Source organism: Protopterus annectens, chromosome 2.part2 (assembly GCF_019279795.1).
Source record: "Protopterus annectens isolate FY-2018-M chromosome 2.part2, PAN1.0, whole genome shotgun sequence".
Taxonomy (NCBI): Eukaryota; Metazoa; Chordata; order Ceratodontiformes; family Protopteridae; genus Protopterus; species Protopterus annectens.
The window spans coordinates 708,893,983-708,907,194 of record NC_056730.1 but is presented as its reverse complement, the minus strand read 5'-3'; the positions used below and the strand labels follow the sequence as shown (position 1 = coordinate 708,907,194).

The 13,212-nt window shown below is 43.9% G+C and overlaps 1 protein-coding gene across 1 annotated transcript in view; it reads right to left on the bottom strand.

The window, feature by feature from the left end:
- Positions 1-479: 479 nt before the first annotated feature.
- Positions 480-13,212, bottom strand: part of LOC122795777 (1-acyl-sn-glycerol-3-phosphate acyltransferase epsilon-like) — an 800,499-nt gene continuing 787,766 nt past the window's right edge. Inside the window, exon 8 of the mRNA XM_044064106.1 lies at positions 480-1,907. Within this exon, the coding sequence (XP_043920041.1) occupies positions 1,682-1,907 (226 nt within the window). The 3' untranslated portion in view covers positions 480-1,681. The remainder of the gene's footprint in view (positions 1,908-13,212) is intronic.

The following is a 13,212-nucleotide window of genomic DNA, read 5'->3' as shown; positions in this document are numbered from 1 at the left end:
AAAACATAGTCAAACATTTAAACACTGGCAGTGATCCACACTCAGAAAAACACACCTTTAAAGGCAGGAATTGCAAAAAAGAGCCAAAACACAATGACAGCTTGATGACAGGGAGGGATGAACTAAAATTATCCTGAAAATGATGCCTGCAAAAAAAAGATGAAAATATCTGGCCTCAATATCCAATGATGAGGATAAAAAATGCAGGAAAAAAGCTCCCATATTGCTGCAGGCAACCTTGGGAGTACCTCTTGAAGTTTACTATTAAGCAGCAAACAAAATTTGGAGAAAAGGGGAGGTGTCACGAATTACAAGAGTTAAGGGATGAATTCTGATCCTGGGAGATTCTCACAAGTGCCAAGCAAATGCTACCTGCAGCTACTAGTCCAATTACTGAAGTGAATGGACTAGAGTATGTGTAAGATATAGCACTGCAAAAAAGATGATACAGACAGTGAAGCCACAACAGCAGAATGAAATCTGCTAAAACAAATATTTGTATGTCTTTATTGAGAGTTAATTGCCACTGGCAAGAAGGTTAAAAATTTCTAATACTGTACAGAAATGAACAAACCTTATTAAATATCTTGGGGTAATGGTCTTCAAAAGGAAAAAAATAAAATCTAAGCTTCTGACTCTGAAGACAGCAGCATTTGGAGGCAAAAATATAAAGTGCATGCCACATCCCAATCCGTGTATTCATTCCACTCTGGCACAGATGAGCATACTGTGGACACCTATGACTGATGCTCCAGATCCGTTATCAAGTACAATTTGTAATCATCTTCAGGAAAGTATTCATGTTGCAATGGCTTATGCAGCAAAGATGAACATTAGCACTTTTTCTTGTTGAGTCTGGGGCATCATCAGCACCAAGAAATGCTCTATGTTACATCAGTTAAAGTGTGACATAATATGCAATAAAAGTTAAATAGGCTAAACATCATATAATAAACATAACTACTGCAATGTTTAAACAAAAATAAGTAACAAATGAAGAACCAAATAAGCAAAAACAATAAAAAAAATTACCTGACACACAATGCAATTTGTTATTTAATACATTTAGGGGCAGGCAAATGTAACAAATGCTTCCACAGATCTTTGGCAAACATCGCACGTTGATGTTGATTACAGCCAATACAGTGCACATCCAACATAACACAACAATTTACCCTTCAGAGTTAAAATAAGCATAAAAACTGTGATTCTACACAGCTGCTCAACATCAATCACAGCTATCTTAAGCCACATGTTATTACTGATATTAATCATTATTTAAGGCTTTGTTTTTCATTTCTTGCCATTCACCCAGACGTTCACACTAGTTATCCTTTTGGCAAGGGCTAGAATAACCTTTCTAAACCATTCGACTATGAAATACCACCTTTAAGCTGCAAACCTTGTGTTACCTTAAAACTGCAATGCAGCTGGCACTTCTGGAGAGCAATAACATTGCTCAGTGGCTACCAATGTCCACTGCAAAGAAACACCCTTTTAGAATTTTGTTTCTTTTTCTTTCTCTGCTATGCTGTATCCTTGGTAAAAATGTAAAAGGTGGTAGTTCTTGTCCAAACAGTTCAGACAGCTTCATCAAGTTCTAGTTGGTGTTATGTGCAGCTGTTCGAAGACGGACTAGCGTATCTGACTGATTAGGAATGGGATCAGAAAACATGTTTTCTTATGGTTTAATATTGACCCACAAACACCCTATTAAAGTCCCAAAAATACATGTATTTACATAAAGTTTTCTTCCTGTTTCTGTAAGTAACATTGACAGAGTCAAACCACCTAAAATAAGCACAGATGGTAAAGTCTTCTTGAAACTCAGTTTGGATACATGGCCTTCCCCAGGAAATCTGTTTCTTTTGTTCTTATCTTCTGCACTGTAGAACTCAGTTAACAACCTGTACATAAACAAAAGCTTAGATTCAGACATCTAAGATACTTTTCTCTTGTCCTCAAAACTTTTTTTAAATTACAAGTGCTACACAGTCATAGAAACAAAACAATGTCAGAAAACAATGGATCCTTCACTCTACCAAATATTTGGAAAAATATACTTGTACAGTATCAGTCATATAGCCTAAAAGTGTTTTTTCATGATGCAGCACCATCAACATTCACACAAAGTCGAAGATTTTACTGGAAAGATAAAACTACGGTTAGCAAAGAAAAAGTACAGTTTTGTACACTTACCATAAATGTAGATGTTAGAGTGTACTCACTGTTGCAGTCATCACACTTGGGTTATCTGCCTACAGGTAGCCCTCAGTCGGCCCGAATACCAGAGTCTTGGGATTTCTGTGTCAGATGCTGTCGCTTCTTTCATGACGTCAGGGGGTATAAAACATGCAGCCGATGCCATTACATCAGTTTTTCTTGCCCCAGATGTCAGGAGCCCCCAAAATACGAAGCAATTACATGGTATGGAAGACCTTCAGTAAAAAGTAACTACGATTGCCATTAAATATGGCCAAAAAAGAGGATAGGTAGAAAGTACAGAAAAGTCAGGGGGCTGGAGGGAGGGCAATCAGGACTGCAGCAGTGAATATACTCAAACATCTACATGTATGGTAAGTGTACACAACTGCACTATGGTCTTCATGTTTCACTGTTGCAGTCATCACACTTGGGTAGATTCCCAAAGCCGAGGAACAGTGGAGGCAGTCAAGATGTATTAGGGCTGGCTAGCAGGCCCTGTAAGACTGCTGTAGCAAATCCAGCTCTGGATTTAGAAAAAAATAGGCAAGTGGTAATGCTTGGTGAAGGTGTGTACAGAACTCCAAGTTGCAGCTTCCAGGATGTCCCTGGTGGGGACTCCCCTGAGAAATGCTGCAGAGGTTGAGTTAGCCCTAGTGGAATAGGTCCTGATCCCCTGTGGGGTAGGTTTTCCATGGTGTTTGTAGCAGAAATTGATGCAGTGTGTTATCCATTTGGAGATCGTTTGCTTTGAAATGGCCTTGCCCTCTGTCCCTGTAGCAAAGCTGACTAGCAGCTGGTCAGATTTTTTGAAAGGTTTAGTCCTGTCAAGGTAGAACCTAAGCTGCCTGTGCATGTCCAAGAAGTGCAGGATCCTTTCCCCTTTATTCTGAGGATTAGGGAAAAAAGTTGGCAAATGGATGGATTGGTTTAAAGCCACATGAGATACCACCTTGGGCATAAATGATGGGTTAGTCCTGAGGGAAACCCTGTCCGCATGGAAGATAATGAAGGGTTCCACAGCTATAAGGGCCTGCAACTCAGACACTCTTCTTGCTGAAGTGATGGCTAGAAGTAAGGCTGTTTTCCAAGAGAGAAATTTTAACTCTGCTGTAGCAAGAGGCTCAAAGGGGGGGGGGGGGGCTGAGCTTCTCTAATACAGAGTTAAGGTCCCAGGCTGGAGTGGGAGCGCTCCTCGGGGGTCTTAAATTATTAGCTCTTCTCAGAAACTGTTTGACCAGAGGGTGAGAGAAGAGGGGTTGCTCAGTATTGTAATGAGCTGAGATGGCAGAGGCATGAATCTTAATTGAAAAGAAGGATAGGCCTTTGTGGAGCAGTTCTGCTAGATAATCTAGGATTTGAGGTAAGTTGGGCATGGTTGTGTCCTTTCCCTGAGACTGGCTCCAAGAACAGTATCTTTTCCACTTTTCTGAATAGGGTTTCCTAGTACTAGGCCTTCTGGCCTCAAGAATGCCATCCAGCACCTGTTTGATGAGGGTTGCTATTGATGTATTCAGGGGATGAGCCAGGCTGCTAGGTTCAAGGTTTGCAGATGAGGATGCAAAATCTGGCCCTCCTGCTGGGACAGCAGGGAAGGGGTCTGAGGCAGGTGCCAGGGAGCACTACTGTCAGACTGTGTAAAAGTGGGTACCAGTGCTGGCGTGGCCAGTCTGGTGCAATCAGGATTGTCCTTGGCTTGTCCTGTTTGATCTTGAGTAGTAGCTTCGAGAGGAGGGTCAGAGGGGGAAAGGCATAGATTGAGAGGTTTTCCCATGCAAAGGACAGGGCATCCACTTTCCATGCTTGGGTGTGGGGGGTTCTTGTACAAAATTTGCTCAATTGATGGTTCTGGGGGGAGGCAAAGAGGTCCACCTCTGGTGCCCCCCACCTGTGAATCGGAAGCTTGAATGATTTGGGCTCCAGTTTCCACTTGTGTGGGTCCATTAGATTTCTGCTTAAGTCATTTGCCAGTGAATTTAATTTGCCTGACAGGAATTGAGCTTGCAGGTGCACTTAATTGCTCAAGGCTGTGTTCCACAGAGCCATGGCTAACCTGCAGAGTGGGTAGGAATGAGCTGCCCCCTGCTTTATGTACCATATAATTGTGGTGTTGTCTGTCTTTATCAAGAGGTGCCCTGGAAGGATAAGGTATTTGAAGGCTGTCAGTGCATACAGCTAACATTTCTTTTGGTTAATATGCAGGTGCATTTGTCTTGAGCTCCATTTGCCTTGAATGCATTTGCCTGCCATGTGAGCCCCCATGCATAGTCTGATGCATCTGTTGTCAGGGTTTGGGCGGCAGGGGGTTGAGTGAAAGGGAGTCTCTTGTTGTGGTAGCAGGCCTCTGGCCACCAAAGGAACTCTGTCCTTAGGCAAGGAATGAAAGGAATCATTGTTTACAAGTCCTGCGAATGTTGGCACCAGAAACTTCCATTGAAGTTACCTCATATGCAGTCTTGAATATGGAATTAGTAGAATGCAAGAGGCCATGAACCCTAGGGCTTGCAGTATTTTTCTTGCAGATAGCTGGGTTTGGGTGGCCAGTAAATTGAAGTAGTTTGTCAAATAAACCTTTTTTCTGGAGTGAGGAATGCCATCTAGGAAGTTGTGTTCAAGCTTGCTCCCAGGAATACAATTTTTTGGCTGGGTACCAGATGTGATTTCTTTTCATTGATTATATACCCCAGAGAAGTTAGAAGTCTCTTTACAAATGTCAGGTGCTGAAGTAGCAATTCCTGACTGCACGCCTGAATCAGGCAATCGTCCAAGTATGGGTAAATTTGAATATTTCTGACTGCAGTAAGCAATGGCTGGAGCCAGGCATTTTGTGAATACCCTGGTAGCAGTAGATAAGCCAAAGGTAAGTGCAGAGAACTGATCGTGCATACAGCCTGCCCTGAAACATAGACATTTCCTGCAAGATTCCCTTATGGGGATGTGCGTATAAGCTTCTTTTAAGTCTAGGGTGACCAGCCAGGAGTCCTTGGCTAGCATAGGAAGCAGCTGTTGTAGAGTAAGCATTTTGAATTTTGGAACCACCAGGAAGGTGTTGAGAATTGAAAGATCCAGGATAGGGCACCAAGAGTTTTCTTTTCTGGGCACCAGAAACAGTCTGGAGTAGAAACCCTGTCCCCTTTTGCTCTGTTGGAACAGGCTGAATAGCCCTAATACTGAGAAGAGAAAGTACTTGCTTTTGGGCCTCTGCCCACTGGTTTGGGGGGAGGTCTGGTAATCCATTTGGGGTTGGCAGTGAGTGGAAGTAGAATCTGTATCCCTGGGATACAATGTTTAAGACCCATCTGTCCTGGGTAATGTACTCCCATTTTTCTGCATGCAGGGCGAGTTTTCCTCCAAGGGATGCAAGTACTTGGGCAAGGCTGGGAAGGATGAAGGACAAGTCATTGTGAACTTTTTCCATAGGATGGTGGCTTACCACTCCCTGTTTTTGAGGTGGGAGCAGTCCATTGTTTGAATCTGTGCATACCCTGAGACTGTAGTCTTGGTGGTCTGCTGCCCCTGGGTTTGGACTGAGGTCTGGGAGGGACTAGAAAGGACCAGTTTTTTGAAGGCCAATGCCTACTGAATCTAGGTGGCTGTACCTATAGGAAATCTTTAAAAGTTTGCATAGATTTAGCTTTTTCCTCATTCTTTTTCAGAAAGTACAGTTGTGTACACTTACCATAAATGTAGATGTTAGAGTGTATTCACATTTGGGTTATCTGCTTGCAGTAGCCCTCAGTCAGCCTGATTATCAAAGTCTTGGGTCCTGCGTCGGTTGCTGTCTCATCTTTCATGACGTCAGGTAGTCAGGGGTATAAAGCATGCAGCCGGCCATTACATCAGTTTTCTTGCCCCAGAAGTCAGGTGTCCCCATAATGGGAGGCAATTATATACTAGGTTACACCTCCAACAAAAAAGCAAATACACCAAAAAGCTTTAAGCATAGTAAACAAGAATAGAGGTATAGCCAATAGAAGTCAGGGGGCTGGAGGGAGGGTAACCAACCAGGACTGCAACAGTGAATACACTCGAACATCTACATTTATGGTAAGTGTACACAACTGTACTATGTTCGTCGTGTTTCACTGTTGCAGTCATCACATTTGGGTAGATTCCCAAAGCTAAGGATGGGAGGAGGAAATTAGATAGTATTAGGACCAGCTATAAGGCCCTGCAAGATTGCAATGGCAAAGCCAGCTCTGGATTTAGAAAAAAAGTGGCAAATAGTAATGCTTGGTGAAGGTATGAACAGAACTCTAGGTAGCAGCTTCTAGGATTGTCCCTGGTAGGAACACCTCTGAGAAAGGCTGTAGAGGTAGATGCAGCCCTGGTTGAATGTGGTCTTATCCCCTGTGGGGTAGGTTTTCCATGGTGCTTATAGCAGAAATTAATGCAATGGCCTATCCACTTAGAAATGGTTTGCTTTGAAATGGCCTTCCCCTCTGCCCCTGCAGCAAATGCTACCAGCAGCTGTTCAGATTTCCTGAGAGGTTTAGTCCTGTCCAAATAAAATCTAAGTTGTCTGTGCACATCCAAGGAGTGCAGTATTCGTTCCCCTTTGTTCTGTGGATTAGAAAAGAAGGTTTGCAAATGAATGGACTGATTAAGGGCAACACTGGATACCACCTTGGGCATGAAGGAGGGATTGGTTCTGAGGGACACCCTGTCTGCATGAAAGATGATGAAAGGCTCCACCGCCATGGGGGCCTGCAAGTCAGACACCCTTCTTGCTGAAGTGATGGCTAAAAGTAAGGCTGTTTTCCAAGAAAGGAATTTCAACTCTGCATTTGCAGCTGGCTCAAAAGGAGGTAGAGTGAGCTTTTCCAATACAAAGTTAAGGTCCCAGGCTGGAGCAGGGGCTCTCCTGGGTGGTCTTAAGTTTTTTGGCCCCTCTGAGGAACTGCTTCAGGAGTGGATGAGAGAAGAGGGGTAGTTCTGTATTGTAATGAGCTGAAATGGCTGAGGTATGAATTTTGATGGAGGAAAAGGAAAGGCCCTTGTGAAGCATCTCAGTTAAGTATTGAAGAATCTGAGTTAAATTGGGCGCTGCTGTGCCCATCCCCTGAGTTTTGTTCCAAGAGGAGAAACTTTTCCATTTTACAGCATAGGATTTTCTAGTACTAGGCCTCCTTGCCTCCAGAATGACATCCATCACTTGCTTACCGAGGGATGGTAATGGAGAGATGAGGTAAGTAAGCCAGGCTGCCAGGTTCAAGGTTTGAAGCTGTGGGTGCAGAATCTGGCCCTCCTGCTGGGACAGCAGGGCAGGGGTCTGAGCAGGTGCCATGGTGCCAGCAGTAACACACTACGCAAGAGGGGGTACCAGTGTTGGCGTGGCCAGTCTGGTGCAATCAGTATTGTCCTTGGTTTGTCCTGTTTGATCTTTAGTAGTACCTTGGAGAGAAGAGGCAGAGGGGGAAAGGCATAAACTGACAGGATTTTCCAGGTGAAGGATAGGGCATCTACTTTCCAAGCTTGTTTGTGTGGAGTCCTTGTGCTGAATTTGTCCAACTGGTAGTTCTGGGGGGAGGCAAACAGGTCTATCTCTGGGCTCTCCCATTTGTTTCTCAACATGCTGAATATTTTTGGTTCCCGTTTCCACTCATGTGGGTCCATGTGATTTCTGCTTAGTTCGTCTGCCAGTGTATTTAGCTTTCCTGGCAGGAATTGAGCCTGTAGGTGCACTTGGCAGCTCAAAGCTGTGTTCCACAGAGCCATGGCTAGTCTGCAGAGAGGGTATGAGTGGGTTCCCCCCTGCTTGTTTATGTACCACATAACAGTGGTGTTGTACGTCTTTACCATTAATTGTCCTGGAAGAATGTGGTCCTTGAAAGCTGTCAGAGCATTCTGTACAGCTAACATTTCTTTTTGATTGATATGCAGGTGCATTTGACTTGGGTTCCATTTGCCCTCAATGCACTTCCCTGCCAAGTGAACCCACCAGGCATAGTCTGATGCGTCTGTTTGGGTTTGGGCGGCAGGGGGTAGAGTGAATGGCAGTCCCTTGTTTTGGTGGCAGGCCTCTGCCCACCAAAGGAACGCTTATCTGTAGACAAGGTATGATAGGAATCATTGATTCTAGATCTTGAGAATGTTGACACCATAGGCTTTTTAGATACCATTGTAGTTTCCTCATATGCAGTCTTGCATATGGAATTAAGAGAATGCTGGAGGCCATGAACTCCAGGGCTTGCAGTACTTTCCTTGCAGACAGCTGGATCTTTGTGACCAGTAATTTGAAGTAGGCTGTCAAATGAACTTGTTTCTCTGGCGTGAGGTAGGCCATCTGAGAAGTTGTGTTCAAGCTTGCTCCCAGGAATACAATTTGTTGGCAGGGTACAAGATGTGATTTATTTTCGTTTATGGTGTACCCCAGAGAAGTTAGCAATTTCTATACAAACGCCAGACGATTTAATAGTATGTCCTGGCTTTCTGCCTGAATTAGACAATCGCCTAGGTATGGGTATATCTGAATATTTCTTTGCCTGTAAAATGCAATGACTGGAGCTAGGCTAGACATGGATAGTGCATGTAGCCTGCTTTGAAACATAGGTATGTTCTGCAAGATTCCTTATTGGGATGTGCAGGTAGGCTTCCTTTAAATCCAGTGTTACCAACCAGGCATCTTTGCCTAGCATAGGAAGCAGCTGATGAAGAGTTAGCATCTTGAATTTTGGGATCACCAAAATGTGTTTAGGATAGACAGGTCCAGGATAGGATGCCAGGAATTGTCTTTCCTGGGTACCAGGAAAAGTCTTGAGTAGAAACCTTGTCCCCTTTCCTCTTCTGGGACATGTTGAATAGCCCTGATGCTTAAGAGAGAAAGAACTTACTTTTGAGCCTCTGCCCACTGATTTGGGGGTAGATCTGCCCAACCATTTGGGGTTTGTAAGGAGTGGAAGTAGAATCTGTATCCTTGGGAAACTATATTTAAAACCCATTTGTCCTGGGTAATGAGTTCCCAATTTTTTGCCTGCAGGGCAATCTTTCCCCCTAAAGGAACAGTCAGTTGTGCAGGGCTTGGAAGTTTTAAAGTTGTCATTGAGACAGTTTACCACAGGGGGGAGTCTTACTACTCCCCGCTTTGGAAGTGGGAGCCCTCCACTGCTTAGTCCTGTGAGTACCTTGGGACTGAAACCTGAGTGTTCTGCTGGTTCTGGGTTTGGACTGAGAAGGCCTGGAAGAGGCAGGAAAGGACCAATTCTTAGAGGGTCAATACCTACTAAATCTGGGAGGCTGTACTTGCAGGAAATCTTTAACAGTTTGCATAGATTTAGCTTTTTCCTCCATCTTTTTAAGTACTTCTGCTTTGTTGCCAAACAGGCGGTCTTGGCTTAATGGAGCATCAGGCAATTTAGCTTTATCATGATCTGGCAAAGATTGCTCCTTAAGCCAAGCTTGCCTTCTAAGTACAGACCCAGTGACAGCAGCCCTGCAAGATGCCTCTAATGAATCAAAACCACATTGCAAAGTATGTTTTTCAACTTGTTCAGCAGAATGCATTAAATCCTGTATATCTTTATTTTCAGCAAAGTCAGGAATCAACATCATTTTCTGTTTAAGCAATCCAATAATATGTTGCTGATACTTTAACATATGAAACTGGCAGTTTAAGGCCCTAATGGCCAAGGTTGCATTAGTGTATACCTTCTTACCCAATCTATCCAGCACCCTGGAATCTCTATCAGAGGGGGTAGGATTTTTGGCAGTAGTAGCCTTAATGCCCTTGGGTCCCTGTGAAATGGTCTCAGGATCCACAGTAGGATTTTTAAAAAGGAACTTGTGAGAGTCAGGAACGCTGTAATACCTATCAGTTTTTCTGGGAGCAGGAGGTAAAGAGTCAGGGGGCCAGGCTAGATTCCGAGAAGGCATCAACATGTCCAGTACAGGAGGGATAGCTAAAGGCCTGTGTTGGGGCAGGAGTAAGAAATCCCTAAGCCTCTTTTTGGAGTCAGAGCAATCCTGGCTTTCCCATCGAAAATGCTCCCTAAGTGTATGCAAGGTTTCAACAAAAGAGAAATCCTCTGGAGGGGAAGCAGAAGGAATTGAGTCCTCAGCATAAGAACCCTCATAGGTAGATGAGTAAATCCTGGTCATCAGAGGAAACAGAAATTTCAGAGTTCTTATCAGAAGAATCAGAAGGAAAATCAGTCCTACGTCTCTTAGAGGGGGAAGGATGGCTTCCCCTGATTGAGTAATAAGGTCTTCAGCCATTCTTATCATTTGTTTTGTAGGCATAGGGGCCTGATCATGCAGTCTGGGCATCGGTTTTCTAGGCATGGATCGAGTTTTATCCCTTGAAGAAGAAGATGGCGTCAGTTTAATATGCAAGTCAGTAGGCCTGAATACACCCTCAGAAGCTGGTGCCTGCACAGCGGCTCTGGACCCATCCAAGGTAGAGACATCCGCAGGTTCTATAGTTGAAGAAGCATCTCGCGGCATACCGGACTCCGAATGGGTCTCAGTAGAGGCCTGTGAAACTGAAGTAGCGGGTATCAGGGGCTGCGAAAGCGCCTAAGTAACGGTGAACTGGTGACTAGCTTAGGAGAAGCATCATCAGCAGCTTTGGACCTATGCAGTCTGTCTCTGTCTTTATCTTTGCGTTTTTTCAGAATGTCGGTAGTCGGGTGGCTTACTGAAGCCATTTCTGGATAATTGAACAGAGTACCAAAATATTTAAAAGCGTAAATAAACAGATGATGAATAGTTTGAGGTTTTAATACGGCACAAAACCAACAGCGAGGTACGTCGTGGTCTGGGCCTAAGCAAGGAATGTAGTACAAATGAAAATCTTTATGAGGCATTTGCTTTCCACAAGAAATACAATTATTAAATTTTACTGACATCGGTTTAGAGCAAGAAAAAGGTCAGCTTAGTTGAAGACTTCGGTTCTGAAACTCAAAAATGAAAATTTCAGGAGTCGGCTGACCGGCACTTGCGAACTGCTTCTGCTTCGGGCACCGCATGGCAAGAAAGACTGATGTAATGGCATCGGATGCATGCTTTATACCCCTGACAACCTGACGTCATGGAAGATGAGACAGCAACTGACGCAGGACCCAAGACTTTGATAATCAGGCTGACTAAGGGCTACTGCAAGCAGATAACCCAAATGCGATGACTGCAACAGTGAAACAGGAAGAACATCTTCTTCTGCTTTAGTGCCAAACAAACATTCTTGGTTTAATGGAGCATCTAGTTATTTTGCTTTGACATGGTCTGGCAAGATTTGTTCCTTTAGCCAAGCATGCCTTCCAAGAACAGACCCAGTGACAGTAGCCCTGCAAGATGCTTCTAAAGCATCAAAACCGCACTGCAAAGTATGTTTTCCAACTTGGTTTGCAGAGTGCATTAACTCTTGTAAATCTTTATGTTCTGCACAATCTGGAATCAACATCATTTTTTGTTTAATTAGTAATCTACACTAGCACCTCTGTCAGGCAAGGCAATAAAGCCATGGAAAAAATCTTCAGTAAACGCTAGTTTATTTAAATATCCATGGCTTTATTGCTTCGCCTGACAGAGGTGCTAGTGTGGACTACTGGTCTTTGCACTTTGGTACCTTTTTGCTTGCTGTTTTTGGGAATTATTTGTTTAATTAGTTCCATAATATGTTGCTGGTACTTTAACATGTGAAACTGGCGATTTAAAGCCCTGATGGCAAGAGTAGCAGAGTTGTATACCTTCTTCCCCCATCTGTCTAAAGCTCTAGAATCCCTCTCCTAAGGGGTAGGGTTTTTGGCTGTAGTAGCCTTAATGCCTTTAGTACCCTGGGAAATGGTCTCTGGATCCGCAGTACGATTCTTAAAAAGAAATTTGAGAGAGTCAGGTACTCTGTTGTACCGGTCAGGTTTTCTAGGAGCTGGTGGCAAACTATCAGGGGTAAGACTGGATTCCATGAAGACATCTACAATTTCCAGAACAGGAGGGATAGCTAGAGGCCTGTGCTGAGGCAGGTTTAAAAATTCCCCGAGTCTCTTTTTGGATTGTGGGTAGTCCTGGCACTCCCAGCAGAAATGCTCTCTGAGGGTATGCAGGGTTTCAACGAAAGAAAAATCCTCTGGTGGGAAGGCAGAGGGAATGGAACCCTCTGCATCAGAATCCTCATACGTAGATAAAGGTATGTCCTGGTAATCTGAGGGGTCAGAGTCATCGGACTCATGATCTGAAGAATCAGAAGGAAAATCAACTCTGTCTTTTAGAGGGGGAAGGCTGGCTTCCCCTAATTAAAGTAATAAGGTCTTCAGCCATTCTAAGCATTTGTTTCCGTGGCATGGGAGCATGAGAATGCGCCTTAGTTGTCTGTTTCCTAGGCGTAGTGCGAACTCTGGGCCTGAGAAATTTGGTAGTTTTAGTCTGAAACGAAGTAGTTGGTTTAATACGAACATCAGAAGGTCTGAATACACTCTCAGAAGCTGGTGCCTGCACAGTGTCTCTAGACCCATCCAAGGTAGAGACATCCGCAGGCTCCATAATCGAAGCATCTCACGGCATACCGGACTCCGAATGGGTCTCAACAGAAGCTTGCGAATCTGTAGAAGTGGGCATCAGGGGCTGCGAAAACGCCTTACTGAGTATCGGCAGACTGGCGACTAGCTTAACGAAGACATTGTTGACAGTTTTGGACCTATGCGGTCTGTCTCTGTCTTTATCCTTACGTATTTTTCAGAAGATCGGTAGCCGGATGGCTTATCAAAGCCATTTCAGAATATGGAGAAAGAGAGCAAAAGAATTTAGCGACAAAGATAGCCCGATGAAGAATAGATCAAGCGTTGAACAGGGCACAAAACTACCAGCGAAAAACGTTGTGGTGTGGGCCTAAACAGATGATGCAGTAAGAATGAAAATCTCTGCGAGGTATTTGCTTTCTGCAGGCAAGACAATTATTAATTTTTTCTGACATCGGTTAGAGCAAGAAAAAAGGATCCCCAACGGTACTTAGCTTTAGAAGACTTCAAGTCTGAAACCCGAATAACAAAAATTTCAGGTTGTGACCAACCAGCACTTGCA